Source organism: Hippoglossus stenolepis, chromosome 7 (assembly GCF_022539355.2).
Source record: "Hippoglossus stenolepis isolate QCI-W04-F060 chromosome 7, HSTE1.2, whole genome shotgun sequence".
NCBI classification, from domain to species: Eukaryota; Metazoa; Chordata; class Actinopteri; order Pleuronectiformes; family Pleuronectidae; genus Hippoglossus; species Hippoglossus stenolepis.
Window position 1 is genome coordinate 12,523,704 of NC_061489.1, and position 27,927 is coordinate 12,551,630.

Below are 27,927 nucleotides of genomic sequence, written 5' to 3' on the forward strand. Positions count from 1 at the left end.
ATATCAAGGGCCATATAGCTAAAAACAAAAAAAAGAAGAAGGGCAAAGCATTTTACATCTCATCCTAAGATTGGTGAGAAAGCAAATATAAACTCTGATTCCAGGAACAGTTATCATTATAAATCCTCCCCTCCCACATCTGGCTGGACGAGAGGGGGGACAATAAGTCAGAGCAGCAGGTACGAACCTTTTGGGATATATTTGGCTCCTCTGTGAGAGAGAATGACTAAATATAAAGTGCAGGGGAAAAGTCTTGCGTCAGCACTCAGATATTCTCAGATACGGGACGCCTGGCCTTTTTCATGTCGGTGTAACTGAGCCCGCATCGGTATGTCACTGTCTCCTCGGCTAAACAAATTAGTATGTTTGATTGATCAAAGTTTATACGAGAGCGAGTATTTGATTTCAAACAGCGAGGGGAGAGAAGGGGGGAGAGTGGAATGTGAATGTACAGATAGAGGCAGAGTGAGAGGCAAAAGCGAGGGAGAAAAAGAGAGACAGAGAGAGAGAGAGACTGAGCAGCTGGATTGCCATGTAAATAGCTGTGCAGATAGGTAGGGTTGGGCTCGGTGCCAAGGGCTCTACAAAGGGCTCCTAACATCTGTTTGAGGGTAGATTCCTGCTCTGTGTTGTAGTAAGAATAATAGTCTCGCTCTGAGGGCCCGTTCCCTCATCAGACGGGATCATGATCACGCATACACACTCTCTAACGACAGACCACAGGCCGGCAGAGCGAGTCGAGCTGTTAATGCTGTTATTACACCGCACCTCAGTCATCAGCATGAACGGACAGGTGGAACATTGCTCAGATAGTGGGAGCTCATTCATGAAGCAGGAGCAGACTCCAGTGAGACTAGCATCCCAAAAAACATCCATTCATTAATGCAGGAGAATCAGGGGCTGAGACGTGTAAAACCTCCTGGATAAGTAGGAAGTTTACACAGAGAGATACAGCGTTTAGGGTTCCAGTTTATATTTAAGTCAGCTGTCTGATGAAAACTGCAAAGCCACAAGTTTGGAGTACAGATAATTAACTGCTACACCAGAATGTTGGAGACAAACTTAAAATATTCCTACCGAGGTTTTCCCATCGAGTCCAGAAAAAATAGCGGGACATCTCCGCTGGAGTGTCATGACAAGGATCCTTTTTCCTCTCCCAAGAACATGTGCGAGCAATTTGTACAACAAATGTTGGTTTTAGACTGTGTTCCTTGCATACTAGTGGCTTTCTCGAAGAAAAAAAACATGCAGGCCTCCATTCGTTAGTGGTTGAAAGCAAAGCAAACAAATTAATTAACACTATCTTTACATGGTGGTGGCCAAGGAAAGCAGGCGCTGAAATGTTACACCATTACCTAAATTCGCATGCATCTGTCTGTGTCCCCCCCCCCCTTCCCACCACCTCCCTCCGCGCAGCCTCCCACCCCCTCCCCAGCGCACACGGCGCCCTTGAACAAGACCGGAGGACCACCTGCGTGAAAGAGGAGACCCTCTCTGTTATGTCTCTGCTAGGGAATGAAATAACACGGAATCCAGCTCTGCAAATAACTCACAGTGAAGATCATTTTCCACATGCTGCTTGACAAAAGGTAAAATAAGAACAGATGATATCCTTTCTCGTCTCTCTCTCTCTCTCTCTCTCTCTCTCTCGCTGGGAGTTTGCAGCTCTTGCTCTGCAGCTTTTATGCTCAACAGTCCCTGCACTCTGTCGCGCCGCTCTGCCCAGCAGGCAGATGCACGGGTCTGACCCCTGTAGTGGCCTTGTTAAGCATGTGGTATAAGATACAAGCCCCCATTGCTAATATCCACTGATATTTACTCAGCGATTTTTTTTCCATGCCCTCCCCTGGCTTAGGTTAAGAGGGGTTTGGAGGAACCTGATCCCAGATCTGATTATTACGTGTGAGCCATCAGGAGCAGCAGGAGGCCTTCTTCTAAACACGGCATCCCTGACAGGAGAGGAGCTGCACTATAACCAGTAGATGATAGCTGGGCCAACTTCTTCGGGAGGACACGGCCCATGAAGACCGCCTCCTTTGTGGGCGAAAAGGCAAAGGCTGAAATGAGACGTCTGGTCTACAAGGGATTTCTATGATAGGCGTCACTAACGGCTGTCGCCTAGCAACAGAGCCGCAGTTGGACACGACGTGAACGTTTTAAAGCCCCTTGGTATTTTAGCACGAGTATCGTACAGCTGTTCGGTTGAGTTAAAGCGTTTCGTCGCTTGCCGGCGACACTACCTTTTTGAAAAGCTGTTGGAAGGACACATTTGTCGGCTGCGTTTGGGGGAGGCCTTGAAATGGGACAGTCTAGATGCGCTGCTGTGACGCAATCAGTGTTCAAATGCAGTCACCCAAGGATACGGCCCCTGAATTGAGACACATCTAATATTTTGAGTATCTTGGAGTGGATTTCCCAAAAAGTACTTATGAGACTTGGATCAAAAGATCAAAACCATTCTCATGACAAATATGAAAGTACAAAAATGTAAGTGGGATGTTGGTCAGTAGGTTTCTTTAAATTTGGACAGAGCTAGACGGACTGTTTCCTGTTTCCAGCCTTTATGATAAGCTACAGACATGAGAGTGGAGTCTCTCTTCTCATATAACTCTCACCAAGAAAGTTCAAACCCCTCTCTCACACTGTTGAACTGTTTCTTTAACAACAACAGTGACTCTGCAGACACGCACCTCCGGCGCGCTCCATGCATAATCGAAACCAACACCTCTCAGTCTGCGGTGTAATTTGTCCGAGCGGACCTTTGGCTCAGCCCCTCTGAAGAGGACACATGTGAAGCCTGTCTAATCCAAATAAACAGGTGAGGCTCCGATTAGCCCCCAATTCCCACTGCAAGTGTAACTTCATTTTCAATTTCGACTCTCTCGCTGTGACTCATGGGAGAGCGACTTCAAAGCTGCAGCCGTGCACTTGAGGTCATTATCTTCATGTCTAAATCCTCTGCAGGTTCTCAGCATATGGGAACATTTTAACTCTGCATTTTTATGTTTTTGGTGTGTGTGTCTACAGCCATAAATCTGACATGTCAACTATAAAATATGGCTGACCAGCCACAGATGTAGCTGTAATACCTAACAATAAATGCATAAATAAATAAATAAAATCTTAGCACCTCTGGATTTTTTTATTCTAGCATTCAGTAGCCATTGAGATTGATTTGTGTGTAGAGGAGATGGACAGTGAGCGAAAGTCAGAACATGAAAAGGGGGTGTTGGGTGTTTACTTTTAATTTTCTATCACTGTTTTGCTTGCTCGCTCCCTTTCTTTCTCTCTCCTATCCATTCTTTAATCGCTCTCCTTCTTTTAGCCTTTAGCTGAGACGAATTCTCCTTTCATCTTCCTCTGCGGCGAGGCCCCGGTGTCTGTTCGCACAAAGCCCGACCATCCCTGACTCCTCGTCAACCCCTTGCCCAATTCATCAAGCGGAGGCCCACGGGGCATTCATCACCCCCACCACCTTTCATATCCCGCACCAGCTGAAAGCCACTGTCCCTCCTCTGACTTCAATGCAGCCATGACACACCCGCAAGATTTATAGTGGCATAATTAGTAGCAGTGAGAAAAAGGGCCCGCGTGCTTTGGAGGGTCAATCGTACTGTATCCCAGTCAGAGGAGCCCTGAGAGCCACTCACATCTGCTTCAAAATAGATTGCACCGCCACCACAAAAGTTGATGAATTAGGCAAAAAACAAGGAGCCGGGAAATTCATCAAGGCCTGACAGCGACATCAATACAATCGTACACACTTTGGGTCATTTAACAGGCTATTCGTCACTATTCACTGGAAGTGAGACACGGCCATAAATCCTGTTTCTGTACTGGGGAAGCTGCTGCTGCCTGTGATGAGCAGCACTGAGGTGAGACCTCCCCCTCAGGACGGGGGTTTCCAAAAACAGCTATAGGGAGGTCTAAAATAACAAGCCTAATAGTTAAAGTGTGTTATTGATGTAATCAGGCCAACCCCTCCCACCTCGTCCCGCTGTCACTGATATCTCAAGAACAGTGAACTAATTAAAACACTCCCGCAGTGTGTTTTCATTTCAATCCTCACACAGAAATAAAGTCTTCACTAAACAGCTGCATTTCTCTTTCTTTTCTTTTTTCCTGCACAAGTTGGGACCTGTTGCCACCATCGTGCACCGAGATGCGAAATCCCCATTCAATCATAAATTAGACCCATTTTTCATTATTCCTGCTGCGGCTTCTCTCGCTGTTCTCTTTCATGTGCGCAGCGGCTCATTGTGCACCTGAAATATCAAAATGTTGGACATCAGTGGAGAGACTTTGGCTTCAGCTGAGAGGAGGGAGCAGATGTGAAGGTGTTAATCAGAGCTTGGAAAAGAGCATTTACTCAAAAGCTGCTCTGAAGCTCAGTATTTAACTTCATGTATGTGCACTTATTTGACAGCTACAGTTTTTTTTACTTACTTCTGAAAATTGTGCAATAACTTATACATACATATACTTCTACAGTATACACATATCACATTGGTTTTACTATTGCATCCACTAATGTATATAGTATTGCATAAGATTTCTTTATTGAGTTCATTTTGAGCTCTATTTTATTTAGTTTGAATGTATTTATCCCTCTCTTTCTTACTTTATATATTTTAGGACATTGCTCTTATTGCTGAGCTGGCCCGTCCTTCTCGTCCAACAGCGTCATTGTACCGTTGAAACAGTCTCTCATCACCTTTCAGGTTGTTTTTACACACAGAACATGAACATAAACTGTACAATAAAAGTTAAAATGAACAGTAATACAAAAATGATTGTGCTCGTTTGGGCCTTGTTGCACAATTTGCGCTTCTTTTCTTATGTCTGAATGCAATATTTTTACTGATTACTTTTACTTATTCAAAAAGGATATTTTGTATGAAAACAGTAAATATATACATGTATATCTGTGGGGAAGATTAAGTGTCCCTGCTTGTTACGTGCTGGATCGATGAGAACAGTCGTCCACAGCAGGAGATCGGTCACAATCGCAGATATATTTTAGTTCAGCTTATTAATTTACCACCAATATTCACGTTTACACTTTACAATTAACTAGTGAAGCAGTGGTTCTGTGTAGATTAGACATAATAAGGCAGAAAACAGTGTAAAAGGATCATCGTTGACCAACTTTAAATAATACACAAATACTTTTTTCAAATCAAAGTTCGATATTGTTTTATTCTAACTCGTTAGCTTTAAGTTGAAAAAACTTAATTTGTGTTACAAGTTGAAGCGCTTTACTTTTACAGTGCAAAAACAAGTCTTTTATCAACTATATATTTACAATGCTGATATTAAAGAAATGCAAACTTCCGTAAATAACTCTCATATCCAGGATTTTCTCCATGTGCTGCTGCCTCAACTCATGTTTTCTGAGTTACATAATTACTGCAGCAGCTTATTTAAAAGTTTCTGAAGATTAATGTTGAAAACTTACAACAAAAAAAAACTTCTAAAAACATTTGATCCGAGCTCTTCTGGAGTCTTCTAAAGTTCAGCAGCAGTCAGATTTGATACTACACGTCATCAACATTTGGATTTTCCTTCTTTTTTTCCCCCTTGCCAGTAGTACAAGTGGTTAAACTGCTGGTTTGCCGGAGCACATTGCAAACGTTGTGCAGAGGGGCGAGGAAGCACCTGCTTCCAGCGAGGAGGTGGAGAAAATGCTCTCATGAAAAACGTCCTACCGCTGTGGTTGGCACTGGCACTTGTGCGTGAGACTGGTTTGCTCCGAGATTACGCACAGATTATTTTGATAATCTTGCGGGGAGGGAAACGCTCACCTGATACTTTGCGGTTTTCCTGTTTCCCCCCTCTTCTTCTCCCGGAGAGGCCGTGGTGTGACCATAAACCAGTCAGAGTAAATTATGGATCGCCTTTGTGGTGCAGTGGTTTGTTACAGTTTATGATAGATAGAGCTTCTCGGCTTTGTGTCAGCTGCTTTTGTTTTGTCTTTTAACAATGATGGTCTGCGCGTCTGTCTCGCTTTGTAATGCGCCACAAGCTGTTGCCAGCAGAGTTCCCTGCCCCTGGAAAGACCGTGTGCTTCTGTCAGAGGAGAGAGCGCAGCAGCTAAGAGAGGACCCGCACTGGGATTTTGCGTGATCGGAGGATTTGGTGCAGCTTTCCACAGAGAGCAGTGACAGACAGCGGCATCATCACCAGCAGTAAAAAGTTGGACTGGAAGTGGCTCCACACGTTCAAGTGAGGGAAACTGATGCGCGTAAAGAAGGGATGCCAGCCAGGCGTGGCTTGTGTTTGAACATCCAATGTGAGAATGCGTGGGGAGTATGTATATAATAAGAGTCTTTCCATCTGATGAACAGAGATATCAAACTGATGATTAAAGCAGAGGACCATCAATAAACTCAGAGGACTGATTTGGAGGAGCAGCGGCGCGCCGGGTAGCCCCTTTGGCTTCGTGCGTGCATGGACCGGACTTGCGTGAAACTTTTCTCCCGCTTCGAGTCGCCCAAACCTTTCAAATGCCGTCGCTTAATCTGACAGCTGTGCACACCATGGGAGAGGTCGGGAGCTTTCTGGGGACAGTCGACTTGGATTTACAAACATTTCCGGCGCTCGGGAGTGTGCCCGTAGCGGAGCCTCCGGTGGGGCTGAATGAGCGGCTGGGGCAGATCGAGGGGAGGCTGCAGCGGGGGTCGCCGACGGATTTCGGGCACCTCAAGGGGATCCTGAGGCGGCGGCAGCTCTACTGCAGGACCGGCTTCCAGCTGGAGATATTCCCCAACGGCACCGTGCACGGGACACGACAGGACCACAGCAGATTCGGTGAGGCCACGGTCCTTTTGATTTAGTTCAGAAAAGTTTAGAATGCTGAGGATTTCATCATGTGTCCGTCTTGGTTCACCACCAGTGACTTATTATTATTATTATTATTATTATTATTATTATTATTATTATTATTATCATTATTGTTGTTGTTGTTGTTGTTATTATTATTGTTATTATTATTATACACAGTCACTGACAGGGATGTCTAAATGAAAAGGGTCGCGCTGAGGCCTCCAGGGATCCTGAGGGAAGCAATTATCCTTATTACAGAATTTCATTGCAGATTTTGGTGATTTACGAGGTGCAATATATCCTGCGCTATCAATTTAGATAATTCTCACTGCTGTCAATCTCAAACTGACTTTAATTAAGGAGCGTGTTTCCCCCTGCCGCACTTCCCCCTGTGAATACAGCTCCGTGCGTCACCGTCACCTGGAGGCGCGCAGGAGGAGCGGAGCCGCGCACCTTTTCCCTGGCGACCGCCGCCGCGTGCGTGTGTGCGTGAGGGGCGCAGGTGTCTCCGGCGCTCGTGCTCTGAAGATTTGGTACCATTGATGCAAATGGGGCGAGGTGCGGCTCGCGGGACAGCGATAAACACATGAGGTCAGGGGGCAGACGCGCACATGTCCCGCGCCTCGTGTCCGTGCGGTCATGTCGCAGGTGCAGGCGGAATACCTCCAGATTAAAGCATGACCAGTGCGGAATTCTGGGAACACATTTTTTTTTATGTTCAGACGTGCAGCCAAAACAAGCCGGTTTACAGGGATGGGTGGTCCGCGCGTGTTTGTCTCTGGCTCCACTTAAGGTCTTTGTCAGAGCTGCGAGGAGCGACGTGGCTTTGATTAAAAGGAAAAAAATAAAAAAATAAGAGACACACTCTTTCGCCCCGCAAAAAAATTAGAGGGATCGTCTGTGTCATCCTCTGGCATCGGATGAGGTCGAGGAGATGGGGACCAGGTGGCCTCTGCCAGTCGGCTGCAGCCAGCTGGATCCTCTCTGACTAACCTCTGCATCATCACAGCAGCCCCGTGGCTTTTAATTTCACCGGTTGTTTCCTGGTCTTTGAACTATACATGTTCCCCCCTTTGCACCGACTTCCTGTGAGTCAGCAAACAACTGTGCCCACAGCTCCGAGTCCTAGCTCTGTATTAGAGGCCAGTTGGAATCCCCAAAGCCAGGATGAACACATTTATAGACAACCACAGCCCATTATGACAGAGTGACGCGATGAATTGAGCAAGACTTGAAAAGAAAGCGACAAACCAAAGAAACCCTCCACTGGTGCTGCACATTTGTCTTTTCTGTTGTAATCGATGACAACATCAAGTCACTTAGTGGCATTAAATGTTTTTCAACGGAAGCGTGGAGTGGGAAGAGGATGTTGGGTTTTCTTTGACTGCAATTAATTCAGACTAAAAACTTATCGGATGGCAGTGGACAATTTGCAAAAGTAGTACGATTTACATACATGTATCTGCTATAGTCGGCTGAGGAGGCCACTGTATTTGTGGGCTTCATTGACGGATTTGTGTGTGTGTGTGTTTGACCTCAGGTATCCTGGAGTTCATCAGCCTGGCAGTGGGTCTGGTCAGCATCAGAGGGGTGGATGCTGGACTCTACCTCGGCATGAATGAAAAAGGAGAGCTCTTTGGGTCGGTGAGTCAACCCACCCACCAACCCCTCTTTTATGTACACCCCCATGCATGCAGCCCCTCATTCACAACTAGTCTGGCACAAGAGAATACACGTCAGTAAGTAGTGGGCCGTCAAAAAAGATGTTTCCAGGAGCAATCTGAGGGTCCGTTTGTTATCGAGGTTCCCATACGTGGCGGATGGGAAAAGCCGCAGTGAGTCAAAACAAGTCGTCCGGGTCTCTCTCACACCCTTGAGTCTCATGCCTCTCTCTCCCGCTGCCTCCCTTCATCACAGAGGAACGACTCGAGACACTAGATTGAACTTCCAGACCACAAACAACAGCATCAGTATCAAATAAAAGAATTCAGAGGTCCCCATGTGTGAAAGGATTCAAGGGAAAAAACAGCTTCGGAGAGCAAGCTGACCTCATCTAGTTTTGAGAAATGCAGAAATATTTACATATTTTCCCCAAAGTGGAGACAGGAGCGTTTGGACGTGTGCGGAGGGTGAGTTCAGTGGAGATTACGTCTCTGTGCACAGCTGGACAGCAGTGTTAAATATAGAAGAATTATTTTGTGTTTTTCCACAGTGATTGTAGTTTCAACAGAACATCTGTTTTTCAGGGGGGGGGCGCGTTTTGTGTGTGTGTGTGTGTGTGTGTTACGTTTTGGCTGACTTTCTCTCATATGTGGTCGGTGTCTGGGGACAGGGGAGGGGAAATGGAAGAGATAAAAACAATGAAAGGGAAGTATGTGAGGGTTACCTGTATCAGGTGTCCCAGGGCATTTTACCTGAGGGCCCCTCAGAGCTCAGACTCCCCCCCCCCCCGCCCCCAGCTCTGAATATTTCCAACAGAGGCTACTTTTTAAGCACGGCCATTATGTCGAAAGTGCAGATATGGTTACTGCTATCAGAGTCTGGCATCCCAGAGCCTTGACCCTGCATAGGGGAGGTGATGGTGGGAGGCCATGATTTGGTGGGTCGGGGGAGTAATTGCACACCTGAATAAGTCACCTGACTGACAGAGAGAGCGATGTAAATATATATGTCTGAATCTGAGAGGCCAGGAGGTGGGACGGGAGGGGGCCAGCAGGTAGAGGGCCGCTTCCGGCCCACAACCACCAGACCTTGACGAGCTTTTGATCCGATGAGGTTTCTGCGCGCGTCTGCGTGCGTGCGTGTCTATTAGGATGAAGCTGACCTAGTCATGTGCCCTCGGGGCTGTGTTTACAGACAACAGCTTCACCACGCAGCCGCAGCCAAGCACAGCCTGACAGCCAATCAACAAAATTACTGCTGTAATAAAAAGCAAGACTCTTGCACAAACACCATAAAGTGTGCTAAAGGCTAAAAGATCGACCGATAGCGAACATTTATCTCCTTCGTAGCCAAAAATAAAAAAAGTTCAATTCCTTGTGTGTCCAGGGGGACAGTGGGAGGGAGAGACTGTTTTGGGACACCCTTCAATTTTGGGCCTGGGTCCTCAGTGATACCGTGGACTCCTTTGAGTTTGGGGCCGTCTTGCAGAGCAGCAGAGACTGACCGGTCCTGGCAGGAAAGCAGCTCTTATTGTTCTCTCACAGTCACTCAGCCAGCACACTCTCACCTGTTGAACCCGCAGCCATCGCTCATGCTGCGGCATCAGTGAAGGCCGAGGCTGTGTGTGTGCTCTTGTACAGCTATCTTTGTGAGGACCACTTTGAGCCTACAAGCTACGGAGTGAGGACATTTTGGCCGGTCCTCACTTTCTGACCCACCTTTAATGGACTGTTTGGGGGTTAAGACTTGGTTTTAGGGCTAGGGTTAGAATTAGGTTTAGGTTAGGGTTAGGCATTTAGTTTGGATGGTTAGGATTAGGGTAAGGGGCTAGGGAATGCATTATGCCAATGAGTGTCCTTAGTAAGATAGAAGTATAAACGTGGTGTGTGTGTGTGTGTGTGTGTGTGTGTGTGAGAGGAGCCTGTACTCCCGTTCACTGTTCTCATTGTAGCACATGCAGGGAGGGAAATAATTCTCCATGCACAACGAGAGGTGAACAGGTCTGAGGAGTAAGTGTGGGGCGTGAAGTGAAAAGCCTTCTGTAATGACTTCCCCTCGTTTGTCATAATGAGCTCCTGTCTAGATGAGCTTCTGCTGCTTCATTTCAGCTTTTGGTGCAGACCAAAGGAGTTCACGACGAACACAAACGGGTCCGTCAGAGACAGGGAGATCTGCATGCAGGGCAGCATCGTCCATCTCAATCTCCGCTTGTGTTCTCTCTTTAATGTCTATTGTTGCAAATGTTCTTTTCCCTCGCTCAGTGCCGTGCAGAGCAGGACCTCAGCACATGACTAATGTGTTGTTTTCTCTCCTGCAGAAGAAGCTGACGGCAGAATGTGTGTTCAGGGATCAGTTTGAGGAGAACTGGTACAACACCTACTCTTCAACTGTGTACAAGCACAACGACACGGGGCGCTTCTACTACGTGGCCTTGAACAAGGACGGCTCGCCCAGGGAGGGCAACAGGACTAAGAAACACCAGAAACTCACCCACTTCTTACCCAGGCCGGTGGAGATTGAAAAGATCCCACAAGCCTACAGAGACTTGTTCCAGTACAGGTGACCAGAGCTGGTTCCACCGGGAGGAACAGAAGTCAACGAAGAGGAGAGGGGGGGTGTTGTGGATATTTTGGACCCGGTACAGAACTCTTCACCCTCAACACCCGCTGAGGTCACTGTGTTTAGACCTCAGCCCACTACAAAGCACATACGGCACTGACATAAACTTTGTGCACGCTCCTGGATGTCGCTTCTTTGCTTCTGTAGTGGACTTGCGACGCCGGCGAGGACAGAAAGCCGTCTTGTAAAACCACTACGGACATGGGGACAAATGTGGCCCACATGACTGCCCAGCTGTGGGGCAATCAGGTGCCACGTTTTCTAAATAACCACTTTTTTTAAAAAAATTTTTTAAAGGTAAATGCATAGATACTGAAAGGGTGTGCAGTGACGAATGGAGCCGCGAGGAGCCCTAAGCTGGTGGGGGAGAATAAAATAGAAAAGTTGGTATGAGAAGGCAGGAAAGATACTTTAAGAAAAGCTGCAGAAAGGAAACAGAAAGCACTGCAGATGAAACATGGCCCGTTTGTCATGCTCTATACACAGTCATGGTAAATGTAAGCGAGGGCACATTCCACAAACACAGAGATGGATGGATAGAAGGAGCGTGGCAGGTTTGGATAGTCGGGTACTAAAGCGAACGGGAACAAACTGTTACAACTGGAGCTTTTATTGAGTTGTCCTCAAAAATCAAAGATGAAAGCGGGGACGTAAAATCTCTGATGAATGTGTGACAGATGAAAAGAGCACTTACTGCACATCCCCAGTTCCCAGCTGCAGGCTCGCTCGGTCTCCCATGCAATCATCAGTCTAACGATCGCATTCATCACGTTTAGATAAAGCATGGAGCGGCGTCTTGTAGGAGTTGTATGCGGAACAAACGATGAAGCTCGGGACAAAAGCACTTCTCTGACTGTGGTTGAAAAGAATGACAGATGAGGGGGGTGGGGGTCTGTGACTTGTAATGTTCGGAGTGTCAGGAACATTATTAAAAATGCAAGCAGCTGAGGTGTACATATGGGTGATCCTATTTATGAGATGTACAATATATTTATTTTCTACCTATAAAGTATAAATATAAATCTATATATTTATTTATTGCAAAGACTTTATTTTGTAATGAACTTGAAGTTATCTGGACGGTTAGATTCTACTGAAATTACACCAAAATAGAAAAAGCAAAAAAAATGTTTATGAAGAACTGCAATGAAAATGACAATAAAATTGTCCTGCTATCAAGAACTCATTGTGACAGACTATTTTTGCTTGGATTAAAATCTGATGTACCAATTAAAACCAGATATAGATATCAATGTGAATGTTGCATTTCTTTCCTTGTGTTTCCAGCCATGTTAGCGGTGCAGCGCTGTGAACAATTATACATGTTGGTGGCTCGCTCCACCACCACTTGACTCCTTATTGAAATATCTGTTTTATTGCCATAGAATTTTGCATATACATTCAAGGTCCCCAGAGGATTTGGACCCTGTTGATTTTGGTGTTCCCCTGACTTCTCCTCTAGCACCAACATGTGTTTTTTTCACCTGATAATTATTTCACTTCAAAGTAGCTTTACCTCAAAGATATCTCTATTGAAAGGCCATTATTATGCAGCTTGCACATTGTTGTATTAAATGTAAAACAGTGACCATGTGGCATTTGCGAGAAAATTGGGTGAGAAGTTGCAACACCCGTACAACCCGGAGCCAATTTGCCCTCACAAACCCTTTACCCAGTAATGTGCACAGGCCTCCTCTGGCTCCATGAGGTCTTAATCAGCCCACATGTACCGTACAAAATGAGATTCCCTGTGCAACTGGATCCCGACTCCTCCGCTCCTAATTGGCTTTACACATCAGCCTGGGTTTAGGGCAGCGATTGGTTGTTCACGGCGGGGGCCTCACAGACCCCGTCACGGCGCAGTCCGCACCGGGTCCGTCTCAATGGACAGAAACAGCTGCCTGCTCCACAGAGAACCAGCGGGGATGTGCTGCTGCAAACGTGGAGTGGTGGTAATCTGGGGCTAAGAGGGGATGGGATCAACATTTCAACATCTGCAATAGTTGTAATGTTTCTCCACTGGCAGATATCTGTAAGCTGTGAGAGCAAGCTCCCCTGGGGGGAGGGAATGGAAAAGTCAAAGACATGCAGGGGAAAACCCTGGCAGACTGAGAAATGAAAACAATACCGGGAGAGGGAAAATAGATGAAAGATTGAAGGGAGAAGAGAGTGGGACAGAGGGTGTGAAACACTGGGACACCAGGATGGATCCGTCAGCCGTTAAGGGGTAGTACTAAATTTCAGAACTTATTTGTGTTTGTGCCAAAATGAAGAGAAACATACTGTTCTCGTGTGTATGGTAAATATGAGGCTGGAGACAGTTAGCCTAGCTTAGCATGGACACAGCAGAGGGGAGTAGTCTGGCCCCAAACAATGGCAACATAAATCTGCCTACCAGCTCATCAGTCAACATGTTATAACTTGTTTAACCTTAAACATGAACCCAACTGTGGGAATATAAAGTTGTACTTTTACATGGGGACATGTAGTTCTTCATCAGGAACAATGACTTTGTGGAAACAGGAAGATTTTGTGACAGAGCCATGCTAGCTGTTTCCATTAGTTTCTAGTCGTTATACTAAGCTAGGCTACCTGCCTGCTGTACGTTTTATGTGTAGTTAACATTTTTACACACAACATATTCCTCTTTATTGATTGTATGTTTAAAACCTGACACATACTATCCTCGATATCTGGGAGGCTTTGTTACATGTCGTTCCTCATCCCTATCCACTGTCTAATAAAGGCAATAAAAACAAGCCCTGAACACTACCGGCCAATATTTTACTATGAGATTTTATATATTCTTAAATATCTCTGTCAGTACAAAGCTCAAAAATCCACCATCAGCCGTGCTTCAGATACGTAATGATACAGGTGTGTAATAAAAAGTTTGTGGAAGACCTTCAATAATAAAAATAACCAATAACCAAATGCCAACATTCCCCAGTATAAATTCAGTCAGTGCAGAGGAATGCAGAGCACTTAAAAAACAAATAACTCAAACACGGGAGTTGCTCATCCTTTTGGTCACTTTATTAAATGTTATATTAAATACTTATCAAGATAATAGCAGATCAAATTCATGGCAAATCAACTTGGTGTATTATCTAACATAAAAACATTCTTAGAGGAGGGCAAAAAAGTTTCTCGACACATATGAAATACACCTTGTGCAAACGCAGGAGCCAACTAGAGAAATGGGCGTCTCTTCATGAGAAATGCACATATTCCTCATGTTTAACAGCTACACCAGTTTAAGCATTTAGAAGCAAGAATGTGCCAAAGTAGAGTACAGGTAGTCTGGGTGTCTGCCTGCTGAGACTACAGTATCCAGGAGGATGGATTCTCACAAAGCAGACAACACTCATCAGCCCGATATAAGAAGATTTCCAATCTTTACTTCTTCCTGTCACGTCCAACCTGATCAAACACATGTCAAACTGTGACAGACGAGTAAAGGGAAACGTTTTGGGCCCTGTGATACGTGGCTGAAGTGGTTACGCTTTGCGAGGCCCCATCAGTCACCCTCGGGATCAACACAAGTGGAACATAAACGATGGACAGGACACACAGTGCTATGCTAGACAACACGTGACGATGGGAGTGAGGTTACGAAAAGGAACGGGCAGGCAGTTTTGAACAACAGAAGCATTCCATTACCATGTTCAGTGACAACTAACATAAACACTTAAAAGTATAATAGAAAAAGGTTCTGAACAAATCTCAAAACTTTACAGAGTTTTTTTTAGGAAACAAACATATAATAAGGCCAAAATTTTAATGCTTTTTTTTCCTGTTTTTGTCAACTCATCAGTTTCTTCTATTTGCCAAGAAGAGCAGGACTTTGCAGCACCAACAGCTGTGGGTGATATTGGTGAAGGAATCTACTGGTGCTAATAATCATGTAACCCTAACCCTTTACAGTTATGGAGTCCTGTCACCAACGACACTGGTCCCACTCAGTTTAGTTAGGAATTTAAAACAGTATAAAAAACTGAGTTTAAATTATAAGGAAACCCTCTTAAGGGGGAAACAGAACAATGCTTAAAAGCATTGGGGGTAAAACTTGTTCGTCTTTAAATACATGAAAAATGAAGATATAGAACTTGAATAACATTAAGGCGGTATATACATTTTTTTTCCTGTTAAACATCCTAACAGATCTTTCACACAGTCATTTATACATTATATTCCACTTCCTCTCAGTGAACTACAGAATAAAGGACTGAGAGTCTAGCCCACTTGAGGCCCCAGCGGACAGCGGCCTAGTCTCAAAACTACTCCACCCTCTGCTCGGTGCTCCGGTTTGCTTTGAGCGCTGAGGCGTCTCACAATGTGTTAGTTACAGGGCCACGCTTGGACTGGGCCACTGGGAGCTGGCTAGCTGTGTGGGCAGGGGGATGGGTTGCGGGGGCTGAGGAATAGTCCCTCTGACCTACAGGCCCTTGGAGGGCCCAGGATTCTTGCCCATGCCTTGATGGGAGCCCAGGCCGTGGAGCTGCTGGTAGAGTCCCAGCAGGTCCATCTGGCTGAGCCCGCTGCCTCCCATCATGCCGTTCTGCAGGGCCAGCTGGTTCAGGTAGCTGGCCTGGTTAGCCATGGCCAGCTGCTGCTCCTGCACCTTCCTGTTGGTGATGAGCTTCTGCACGAACATCATCAGCTGGACAGAAAAACAAAACAAAACACAGAGACAAACAAATTAACTACAAATAACTATTGTAGTGACCACCAGCTGCAGACCTCACATGACCTGAGCACATGTAAGGACAATGGAAAATAAAAGAAAAAATTGTCAAATATGACAAAATAATGATCTCAAAAGGTACAACGGAATGATTCATTTAATTATTGACCTAATTATAAGCTCATAAACACAAGAATATACAAAATATGTGTTGGGAAAAAAAACACCAAGTTCATCAAGTTAAGGCAGGAAATTCCAGAAGGTTTAAAAATGCAGTTACTATAAAACCTGAATTTACAAACAGCTGGTGATCAAGCCGATTTCTTGTCAGTTCCTGAACAAAGGCTGGAAAGTCACGCTAAGGCACAGTTTGTTTTTCTCAGGACAGTACTTTGAGTGATGAGAACATTTTTTCAGTTTTAGTCAGACTTCACAACAACAACTCTACAGCTGATGTCTGAGGTTGATTATAACTGTCCCACAGATGTAGTCAAGGTTAACTAAGTGCTTGTGAGGGGTCAGAGGAAGAAAACTCAGATACTACTACCACTGCAGACCAGGGTGATTTACAGACTTGGGCCTGGACGATTCATAACAGCTGTGAAACGATTAGGTTTTGATCGTATGAATTGAATTGTCGTCTTTTTGTGATCTTTATACATTTAGAGCACAACCTCTTGAGCTTATTGGACTGCCCTTGGAGAGTGAATGAATAAATACTGCTACCTGCTTGGTAATAATATTCACATCAATAATAATCAATTATTTAAATTCAGGGTACATACTGCATTTCCTTTAAGCACCATTAACAATATATTGTTATTGAAAGTAGAGTAATAACCATGTGGGTTTTTCAGCCAAGTTCCATCTACTACAGCTATGTTTTCGTCTGTGTTTGTTAGTGTGTTATTTAGCAGGATTACCTAAAAACTGCTCGACGGATTACCACGAAACCTGGAGTAAGGATGTGATATAGGTCTTTCCTGAGCTATAAAACCATTTAATTTTGGTTTGGATCTGAATCAGGAGGCGGAATTGGGATTGTTTCCCCATTTTCGTTAACATTCTGAGGTAGGGTGTTAAACCTTTTCATTGATTTCTCAAAGCATAATTTATTGACCTTGAGGACAAAAAAATCTGGCATGTTTAGGGGACCTATATTTATAAGTGTGTGCAATTAGGTACAGATCAAAATAAAAATGCAGATCTAGTTAATTTAGGGAACATAAGGAGACTGTTTGGCCTTGGCGGAGGCATGTGCTCTCTAAGTCCCCCACTAGTTTCTGGTAAAATAGTGAGAGCCGACATTACACTACCAGAGCCAGTTCTTACCGTCTGCTGCCTGGTGAGAACATCCCTGTAAATGGCTTCCCTGCGCTTGATCTCCAGCTCCACAGTGGCCTGACGTCCCAGGGCCATAGACTGGACCTGACTCTCTGTAAGCGCCGGGTTCTCCTTCCACTGTGGGGAGAGACGACAGATCACATACATCAACTCCAACCCCCATCACAGTCATAATACAGTTCAGTGACAGAAAGAATGCTTCTTTGGACTGATTAACACTCTTGCAGTAAGAATAACTATCAACAAAGACTGATTTAGACGCTGTGCTGCACAAGTGTTGACACTCACCAGTCTGGCAATGGTGTCCTCCACTGACTCCCGTGAAAAAGTCTTCAATGCATTTGTTGCTTCAATGACTTTCTGTCGTCCCTGGTTTATCAGGTCCTGAAGACAAATAAAAGAGAAAAACATGACACTGGTGAGCGTTTCTCATTTTGAATATTAAATAAAGATAACCTGTGGGGATTTGGTATTTACTACATGATGGAAGATCTTAAAACCCGCTAGACACTTTTAAAATTAACATTGAATCAAATGATTAACTTGAATGTCACCATTCATAGGGACACTGAATCGTGCAGCTCTTCACTGAGCAGCCACAACTTTACAACAGGTGATTGGTTTCAGTGCTGTGGCCCATTGGTGTAATACTGACATAGCAGAGCCCCAAAGCCATGAAGATCAACTGCAACTACCAAATAAGTGTTTAATCTCAATACTACCAGCATCTCTAAATATAGGAACCACATACAGGCTGGGATTGATAAACTCTGTGCTGACTAAGTAGCGAAGAAGTTATCAGGAGTTGGAGAACACACAGCTAACAAGGGTGTTAACATTAATATTCATCAGGGGGACAAAGACTGGATTCCAAATAAATACTAATCATGTTGCTGTGGTTGAACATGGCTCATAACGTCACTCTTGGCCTTGCGAGATTCATATTTAAGTTAAGTCTCATCAAATATGAGCAGGTTCATGATTTGACTGGGGAAATGGTGTTTACAGAGCAATTTGTATGGTCTTATTCCAGTAGTGTAGTGTTTACCTTTGGCACCCCCCTACAACACATTCTCTAAAGGGAGACAGCAGATTGCAGCGCACCCACAGACACCTGAGTAAAGGACATAATTGGTAGAGATGCCTGTGTGTCACGCTTCATTTATTGGATGTTTAATTTATTGGTAATTACAAATTAGTCAGTCATTTGCCGACATTAGCCTTTGTGCGTAACTGCGCTGCAGCAAACAGCTGGAACTGATGTGTCTCAGGACCATCATGGTCCTCCCCCACAGAAATACACTCTTCAGGGGATTCAGGGGGAGAAACGTCCTCCACTTCTAAAGAGCCCTCTGTGTCAGAGCTGCCTCGAGATTCTGTGTCATGCTCATTTTTTTTAATGGCCTGAAAATGTCACGACAATTACACTGTCACTCTCAGACTCTCCTCAGTCCTCTGCCCAGTTCTTAGCATTTTCGAAATGATCAATGGGTGAAGTAAGGGCCAGAGCAAGGTGAAGTTACACTTAAAGCTCAAAATGAGTTTAAACTCAGTTAGTTTATGAGTGTTTCCTTATTACAAAGATAGAGGTGTAACAACATAATTTCTCACATGCCACAATTACAAGAACTGAAGCCAGCACTCAGTATTTTTACACTTATAACTTATTGAATAACACAAATTGCCTCTTGGACTTTATGTCCTCTGTCAGTCAGATGAGCCACGATGTATAAATAGCTGCTGCCCCAGACATGCAGCATTACAAACTGTTGGGTAGAGGAGTGGGGCAGCCTGGGCTTGTTGGCTCGTAGACTGTTGTCACAATTAGCAGTGGGGTCTGAGGAATGTGGGGCGCCATGCCGTGGGGGAGGGAGAGGGGGTGTGTGAGGCAGGAGAGGGGCATGTGGAGCTCATTACTTACCTCCAGCTGCTGGTTGGTCATGGAGGCCAAAGCCGCCACGTTGTAGGAGAAGTAGTTGGAAGAGCCCATGTCCATTTGCGAGTATTGTTGGTAGTTGGTCTTCATGGAGAGACCCTGTCAGATGAAAGACAGAGGAGGGAGAGAGGAGGCAGAGGGCCCCCCAGCGTCCAATTGAAACAGATGATAGTATACATCAATTAGGCAGGTGTCACCAAGTGCGTGATAGGAGAGAATGTATCACTGTGGTCGACCAGAGACGACAGCTCACTTGGCCTGTCAGCCTCAGTCAGTAAACTTGTCAGTAACTCTTGGCACGTTCAACGTGTTTCACTCTGCAGGAGAAACACGTTGTGTGATATCAGCCTGCTCCTCTTGTATGAAATGTGTGAGTGTGTGTGTGTGTGTGGGGGAGAGCGATCGAGAGATAGAGAGCAGTGACCAGATGTAAACAGTCCTGTCCCAGTAAAGGCCAGCAGGATACCAATGTTTGTGTGTAATTGAGCCTCTGCTGCAGATGGTTGTCCCGTGCCCTGTAATCTGGCCATCCGGTGTATGTGTATGTAGGGATGTGTGTACGCATGTGTCTGTGTGTGTTGGGGCCAGTGGGGGTTGTTGGACCTGGTCAGAGACAGGTGTGCAGGCCTAAACACTACAAAACCTCAAAACAACCACAAAACCACAACACACATGATCGAGTACACCACACACACACTTCAGGTTTGCCATTAACAAGCAGCCGCTCTTGGACTTCAGCTGCATCCTCAAATGCTCTTCAGAACTCAAACATCTTCAGACAGACAGACACAAAATCATGACTTGACTTCATTTTCAAAACGTTGTGTCAGAAATGTATGACATGAGTCTTGTTGAGCTCTACACTGAGCTGGAGTCATCCCAGGTGGCTCCTGGGTTCAGTTGTGGGCACCTGATCATGTTCTCACAGTTTTTTGTTCCGTTTCCTGAGTTGCAAGTCTGATATTCATACACGCAACTTTTCCTGGCCACAGGCGGCCAAACCCTTAAGTTGTGAAGACATTAGCAGAGGCCGGGTTATGTTCCAGTTGTTTCTCCTACAAATCTCTGAGTATACAGCGTGAAGCTGAACAGCTTCTCATGGATGAAAGTGACCACTTCTCCATCTTTTAGTGTGTGACAGATTGCAGTGATGCGAACACAATTGAAATCCTCACATTCGACCTCAGCGCTGCAGTTTTTCCTGCGAATGGGAACCCTCTGTTCTCTTGAAAAGCAGAGGAGCTCTGAGGGAAAAGCCGCTTAAAGGCACACAGAGGGCAGAGGAGGGAGTGTGTGTTGGAAAAATAATCATTAGAGTGAATTAGAATCTAGGATTACACCGGGGGGAGAAGACCTGCTTCTGCTCGTTTACAACATCAAGCCCCCATACATCTCCAAATAAACCCCACTAATTGGTCATTGATTTGTACCATAAGAAAGGAAAGGGACGCTGAGGGGACATTGCAGAAGAGGAAAAGAGAGAAAAGTGTAACGCAGACAGACAAGGAGTCCCTAAACATCTATTGACCTATGTACTTAACGCTAGACGCAACTTGGAAAGCCTCAGTTATTTGTACAGGAGATCACTAAACTGATGGTGGGCCAAAAGCACCATGAGTGGAGTAGGAGGGAGGCCCTGTCACCTGCTTACTCCACGTGATGAAAGGATTATACAGATCCAACACAAACCCACACAAGTGGGATTCGCTCACCTTGCACTTTGATGTCAATAACATGGAGAATGATCGACAGAGGGGATAAACACTGTACGTGTGCCTGTGATTTTGGAAATGGTGGATATGTCTCTTCTGTGTGTGTTATTTTCTCTTACCTTCTTCTCGGCCTCATACTCAGTCCAGGCAGCCTTGCGGTCCTCCTCGCTCAGGGCTTCCTCCTCCTTGTGGTCCAGCAGGGAGTCGTGCTCATGGTAACAACTAATCTGGTCCTTATTGTTCTGCAGCATCTCAGCCAGAATGGGATCCTGCATTTGGGGAGAAATCAAAAAGATGAAAAGGGTCACGGTGGGTTTACAGTCATCACTAGAGGGGAGGCAGATTTGGCTTAAGATGGCCACACTATAAAAAAATATATATATGAAAAAAAAAAAGTATCTACTTACTATCAGCTCAAATAGTGTTTTGGGGATATACATATTGGAAGCAAATTGCTTTAAAAAAAAAGACTTAACGCACTCTGCAAAGCAACACATATGAACTGAGGAAGATCTTTGCTGGATTAAAACAATGTTTCTTAATAGAATGCTCTGTGAGCTGCAGAGCACAGAATCTTATAAAATTTTAGTTTGATCTTTGCTGAAAGTTTTTGGGAAGTCACCTGAATGCTCAGATATCTACACACTTTTTAAGGGAAAAAATGTTCTAGTAAAATAATGGTGGTTTTGAGCTCCAGCTCAAATCCAATGTTTATATGTATGCCTCATTAAGAAGAATTATAACCGTCTTTAAAAAAACAAGTTTTGAGCCTTGATTCAATGGTCACGTGGATTGTTGGCAGGAGATGAGGAGGGAACAAGGTAAAACAAACATCCCTGAATCGAATCCAACCCAACACTTGGATTTAGGAATATAAAAAAGAACCTTGAATTTGCTAATAAATTGATTAAAAGGACACGTACAAAACCAAACAAAGTAAATAAAAACAAAATAAACAAATGAAAGTTTTTTTGGGGGCTGGTTTCCATGACTACATTGTTAATGAAAACAATACCTGAGTAAAATTAAGAGAGCTGGGCCAGGCTCCACTCACACAAACATGGTTTGAATTACTCTCTCCGCAGCACGTTTGCTTTTCTTTGTCTCAACTTAGCTTTACATTAAACTGGAGCATTGCATTCTGGAAACAAACGTCATACAGAAGTTGCATCATTAACCTACACATGGACCAAGAGGGGCTCCGCATGTCTCCTCTCCCTCTCATTTTAAAAAGGTGACAATAAGCTTGAAGTTGTAAACAAAATAAATCATGTCAATGGTATTGAGGAAGAAAAAAAAAAAATACAAAACAGAAACAACACACTAAGAAATTAAGCAGTGATTGCAAACCTGTATTGAATAAACTGAAAATAAACACCAGGCCAGACGGAGTGAAACTGGATCCCTGAATGGGGGAGAAGAGAGCTGCAACAAAACTACACAAGAACCTATTTTTAGGTTCTCCACAACTCCAGAGAACGACAGTTCAGGTGGCTGGAACAAATAGGTGCCAAAGAGCTTCTCATCTGCGCATCTATCAACTCATCAACCCGTCCAAAATCCTGGGCCCTGGATCTGATTCTGCTCCTCATTGACACATGTTTATGTTTCCTAGCCATCACACTCAATCAGGACAAAACCAGGCCACCCCTGAACAAGCAGACATTTCAGAGCAGAGGCACAGGCAGCTTTTCAGCTGCTGCTTTGCTCTCTAATTAGGACATAAAAGCACAGGCGAGCCTGTTGGCCTGACTCGGATAAAAGACATCCATCATTGTTTGTTCTACCAAAGTAGGTGAGCACAAGGTCAAATGAAGGCCAGAGTAGATGCCAGCACAGACAATTATATTGGCACTGGTATAGACACAACATGCATCGTATGACAAAGTCTAAATATGACTCAGAGGTGACCACGCAGATATCCAGTGAACACGTTGAGTCGTCATAAATGTCCACCTCTCTGATTTGCAACTGGCCTTGGAGTCCTTTCCGAAGGAGGGGGATTATGGCAGGTACATCCAACTATGACGCAGAAACAAAATCTTATGCATCACACATTTTTCCCCCAGAAAAGACAACTCCTACAATACTTTTCACAGCTTTGTGTTGATTGAGCCAGGATTATTTTTAAGTCAATGACCACTACAGCCAACAGGCTCGAGCCCAGTCAGAGCTGGCAGCTTCTTGCCTGTTTGCTGATAGAAACAGAAACTAACACTGTGAAAGACGTCCTGGTCGCTCCACTCAGCTCAAATAGTCCAAGCTTTGTTAAAGAAAGACCACAATTTAATTTTTGGGGTATTTTAAGTTGATGATCGATTCATGTTGACAGGTCAGTGAACCTGCAGGTCAAATGACAGTACAAACGCTCCCACTGGAACCAACTGTATTCTGGGATACCCAAGAAATCACCACTAGTAATGGCTCAGGGGTGGTCCAGCCCATATCCCATCCTGTTGCGCTCGGTGTGTGTGTGTCCCGAGCCAGAACTAATGATTGTAGGTAATCTGACCTGGGCTATTGTCATCCTTATGGAGCTGCATGGTGAAGCCTATCGCTTTGCTGCAGTGGAAAAGAGAAAGCGAGGAACGCTGGGTGGGCAGATGCTCAGAGATTGAAAAAGGTAAATTAACCCACTCAACTCGATTTGTATTACCCCTCTGAGAAGGTGCAGGGTGGGTATTTCTTACAGTGTAAAATCTAGAAAAGGGTTTCACAATTTGGCATTAGAGAGTATGTATGTTTGGATGTAATATGTGAATGTATGGGTGTAATGATGGAGGGGGAACCTATGTGTGAGGATGAGAAAGATTTTTCTAGTGATCTCAACTGATTGTAGAAAAATTAGGGTAAGAATTGTTGCATAATCAAACATCCATGACATGAACCACGATATGAAGCACTTTCCTTTCTTTACATTTAGACAACTATTTATGGCCTTCTTAAGCCAAATTCTTGTACAGACAGTAAATGTATTTTGAAAATGTCTAACCTGCCAGGAGTCCATAAGTGATGTAAAGCACTTTTCAAACTCAGCAGCTCTCACATCAAAGAGGAAAACTTGGGGAGACTTTACTACTTGGCACAGGCGCCCACACGTACTTTACCAGTAGACTTTAGGTGACGCTGAACTTTAAAGGTTCTGATGCAATTAAACACCCGCCTGCATTAACAGCGGCGGGTTGTGTGCAGGCAGGATTTTGGCCGTGTTATCAGATACTTTTTTGAGGTGAAAACATTCTCAGCCATGTTAACCCAATTTCCTGCACCTAAGCGGCCCTTTAATGTGTTAAGAACACTTTCACTAGGCCTCTACAGTCACTGTATTATTTGTCATTGCCACAACAATAAACTTCTTCAGAGAAAAAGATTAAACAGGCATTAAATGTGCAGTAGGAGATGAAATACAATAAGTTAAGAAGATATGCTGGGGGAAACAGATGTTTGCTTCAATCGCAACACGAAAAGTGAGAGATCCGGAATGGGAGGACACGTTTCTGAAAGAATTCGAATTGGCGGTGTCTGCTAGAAACTGCTTTTATCGCACAGGTATGTTAACATAGCAACAGAGGGGGCCAAGACAGGAGAAATGAGAGTGGCTAAGATATTTGTAATACCTAAACATAGCCTGTCAAAACTCCCTCTCCCCCAGCTGCAGACAAATGATACACATAAGCCCATTGGCCCACTCTAAACAGTTCCTCTGCAGAAACTGGGGCGTAGTGCGGGACATCAGGAAGCCACCCCTACCCTCAGGACCGCGCTGTCTTTATACCCTCTGGGGGCCTATATACAAGTCAGAGGTTTGATCTATATGTCAGCTAGTTGACAGAAAACAAAATTGTGCATGTCACAAAACAAAGACTATAAACATTCCAATAAAAAACAGCCTCAGCTAGCAGCAGTAGGGGGCTGTGTTTCTAATGAAACTTGCTATAAAAGGTCCAGGCAGCTGGACCTGGATAGACTGGTCAGGAAAGATTCATGAGGGGACAGTGAAAGTATGATGGTGGAACTACCAACGGAGGGAAAAAAGTAAAAAGAAAATTGTTTCTGAATTAATCTGAAGTAAAAATCTAAATGTAAAAATCAGGCCATGTACTAAACAGCTGTTCCCCACAGGGTGATAATCCTGCCATCATAGAAGAGGTGGAGAGATGATGCAAAACCTTCAATTAACCCGGAAATACATTTAGGTGCAGACTTCATTTTATACTATAGCTAAGTTAAAAAAACAACTTGTAAGGGGCCATGAGACAAAAGAGGGAACATTTTATTATAAAGGCAATGAATAAATAAAGAAACTAAAACACCGTAAAGAGTAATGAAGTAAGCTTTAAATTGCTTTGCATGTTATTCCAAGGTGCAGGTGCACAGGGAGAAAACTGGAGTTTTGAAGTTCAGTGACAACACTAGACACCTGCAACATAATCATTTGAGTTGGTCTGTCATGGGCCCACATTAAAAGACAGCAACAAAGAAAGGAGGCAAAAAACCAAATCTCTTTTGATCCAAAGTCAAAGTTGCAGGAGTAACAGCTCTCTGGTTTAGGTTAATCATTTACTAATGATCGTAATAGTTTACATATAGCATGATAAATTAAAAAAAGGCCTATAATTGTTATGGTCGGCTGTTCCACCACCGTTATGTGGGTGAACAAAGCCCAATGCAGTTAATACACTGAGTTTGTGTTACCATGTACTTGACATGCATGGTTATTGCTTGTTTTTCCATGATTACAGACGTGAAAAATCAGCCCGGCCAATGCGAATTTGCCTGAACCCAAATATCATTGTACATTTTTTGTCTAAACCCGGCTTGGGTCGGATATCCACAGTCCTGTGTGATTGTCAGATTGTGAGGTTTGTAAAATGACTGAACTGGTCAGATCATATTCAGACAGATCAATCATCAGAAAGGTGTGGAAGCAATGGGAGTCAGAAGCTGTTCGATTATCTGACTAAGGGTTCTCAATGTAATTTAGCATAGTGCATCAATGCCTTGATATTTTAGTTAAAATTTTGCTCATTACACTGGATTGTTGTACATAGAAAACTGTATCGCCCTTTAAAACACAGGCGTCGGCATTTAATTATCAGGAGGTATATTTTGACTTTTCCTGCAGAGTGACAAAACGACAGCTGAGCTGAATTAAACCAACATAAGTCCAACATAACAGTATTTTTTCTACAATCATCTATTTCCACGTTTGTGTTAAGCAACCACACAGAGATGAATCATACAAGGGACAGTCACTGATATCTCCACAGTCAGTACTCCCAATAGACTGAGCGCTGCAAATGAGGCCCATGGCTCGGTGCCTTGCTGTGACTGTCATTAGTGCTCTTTCCACCTGCAATGCAACAAGCTCAGGCAGGTTTCTGAAAGCTGGCAAAGAGCATTCTGGGAAGTGTGAGAAACCTATTACCAGAGTACAAGTACCTGGGGTAGGTTGAGGGTGGGTTCACCACAACACGTGTATCAGGATATAAGTCCTGGAATCCACAGATCGTCAGTGACTGAATGCTGAAAGAGGATTTAAGGGGGGAGTTTTCCTTCAAGGTCAAAGTGACTTCCTACCCCTAATGAGACAAACATGGTGTGGCTTATTGCTCCGGTCTGCTCCTGCTCTTGAGGTTCAAGTGCAACCTCAGTGTACCTGACAGAGTCTAATGAACACTGCAGCCATCACCTGCTGAGGGCACACACAGTGAGATATGCCCGCAGCCTGCCACCTTGACCGACAGTGTACAATGCAGCAACATTTGCAGGGAGCACTGCAGCGCTGTATAAAAAATGTCCCCAGACTAACATGCACATTGTCCTTTGTACACATGTCAACATTGTGCATACAAGTGATGAACAGGAAATGGGCAAAAGAGGGTGGGGAGTCAAAATCTCATGTCTGGGTTGCATGGAACTTCTTTGTCATTAGGGGGAAGTGAGCCTGCTTCCTTTGTCTCCAATTAGTTTCTCTGAAGAGTGCAGAGACATCTTTAAGAGGGGGGTTTAAATAATGACCCTTCATCATGCACGGGAGGCCAGAGGGAGAAAAAGAAAAACAACTTTACTGAGCTTGCTTTGAACATTAAGAGGCAGTGTGTTGAGTCAGGGCAACAGATGGTTGTGAAGATGGCTGAGAGGAGCCGGGATGGGGTAATGCTGGACAGGGGAAGAGAGTGGGGACATCAGCACAGACAAGTTGCAGGGGACAGGAAATAAAGGTAAAATACGAGGTGATGGAGACACAGTAATGACAGTGGTGGGATATAAGAAGCATAACAGGAGAGGAGGAAGGTGGAGTGATAGAGAAAACAGTTATCTGCAGAGTTTTCCCTCTACATGAGCTGAAGGATGAGACAAAAATACTCAGCTTCTTGAGCACAAATATCCACCAGCGCCTCAGTGGCCCTTGTGAACGCAGGTTTCACACCAATATGCCCTCTGTGGCTGAGAAAACAGCACTTGACCGGTGTGAAGATCGAATCATTCTCTCCTTCTGTGCAGAGCGCTGTTGGCTCAAAGGGATGGAGGGCATCTGACTCATCTTCACATCATTCCAGACGGCAAATTCCTTCCGTAATACTGCAGTCCTGCTGCCACATCATAGTCAACCCCCTGGCCAAAACAGGTCGCTTGTTAAAGAGCTTGTCAGCCTCTCCAGCTTGAAGACTGTGTCACATAAATGTCACTGGACTCATTAAAGATCATACGCATCTAACAGACCGGGGCTCAGTGAACACATCTTTCCTCTTCAAATCTATAACAGTGCTCGCCTGCACTCTAAGTAGGCTACTCCTTCCTTAAGAGGGATATAGAAGGTGAGAGCAATGATATCAGCTGCCAAATGAGTGCATTCATACAGTGCTTCTGCCTGTTAATACTCATATGAAGGGAACAGTGATAAAGATCTTTTGACAGTGTAAATGGAAAAACAGATTTTCCATTAAGGTGCACTGAAAAGCCTCGAGTGTCCAGTGAAAGAGCAACTGTTAGATATACAGCGTCTCTTATCCATTCTGTTTACACATTTCTGCATCGTAACCCGGGTCAAACCAAAACAAAGAGGTAAAACCACTTAAAATGATCCGTAGAAACCCCCACACTGCGAAAAGGAAAGGATGGAACTAATTCAAGGATCA

At 44.5% G+C, this 27,927-nt stretch overlaps 2 protein-coding genes across 3 annotated transcripts in view; one reads left to right on the forward strand and one right to left on the reverse strand.

Moving 5' to 3' along the window:
• Positions 1–5,787: 5,787 nt before the first annotated feature.
• On the forward strand, positions 5,788–12,375 carry fgf16 (fibroblast growth factor 16). Its single transcript, XM_035162370.2, has 3 exons — positions 5,788–6,810; positions 8,366–8,469; positions 10,805–12,375. Exons 1-3 carry the CDS (start codon positions 6,507–6,509, stop codon positions 11,048–11,050), a joined length of 654 nt encoding a protein of 217 aa, XP_035018261.1. The 5' UTR covers positions 5,788–6,506; the 3' UTR covers positions 11,051–12,375.
• Positions 12,376–14,127: 1,752 nt separating this feature from the next.
• atrx (ATRX chromatin remodeler) overlaps positions 14,128–27,927 on the reverse strand; it is a 33,665-nt gene continuing 19,865 nt past the window's right edge. For both annotated transcript variants that reach the window (XM_035161117.2, XM_035161116.2), the window contains exons 30-34: positions 20,905–21,054; positions 19,059–19,172; positions 17,426–17,521; positions 17,126–17,254; positions 14,128–15,769 (exon numbers count right to left, since the gene is read on the reverse strand). In XM_035161117.2, the coding sequence (XP_035017008.1) occupies positions 15,545–15,769; positions 17,126–17,254; positions 17,426–17,521; positions 19,059–19,172; positions 20,905–21,054 (714 nt within the window). In that variant the 3' untranslated portion in view covers positions 14,128–15,544. The remainder of the gene's footprint in view (positions 15,770–17,125; positions 17,255–17,425; positions 17,522–19,058; positions 19,173–20,904; positions 21,055–27,927) is intronic.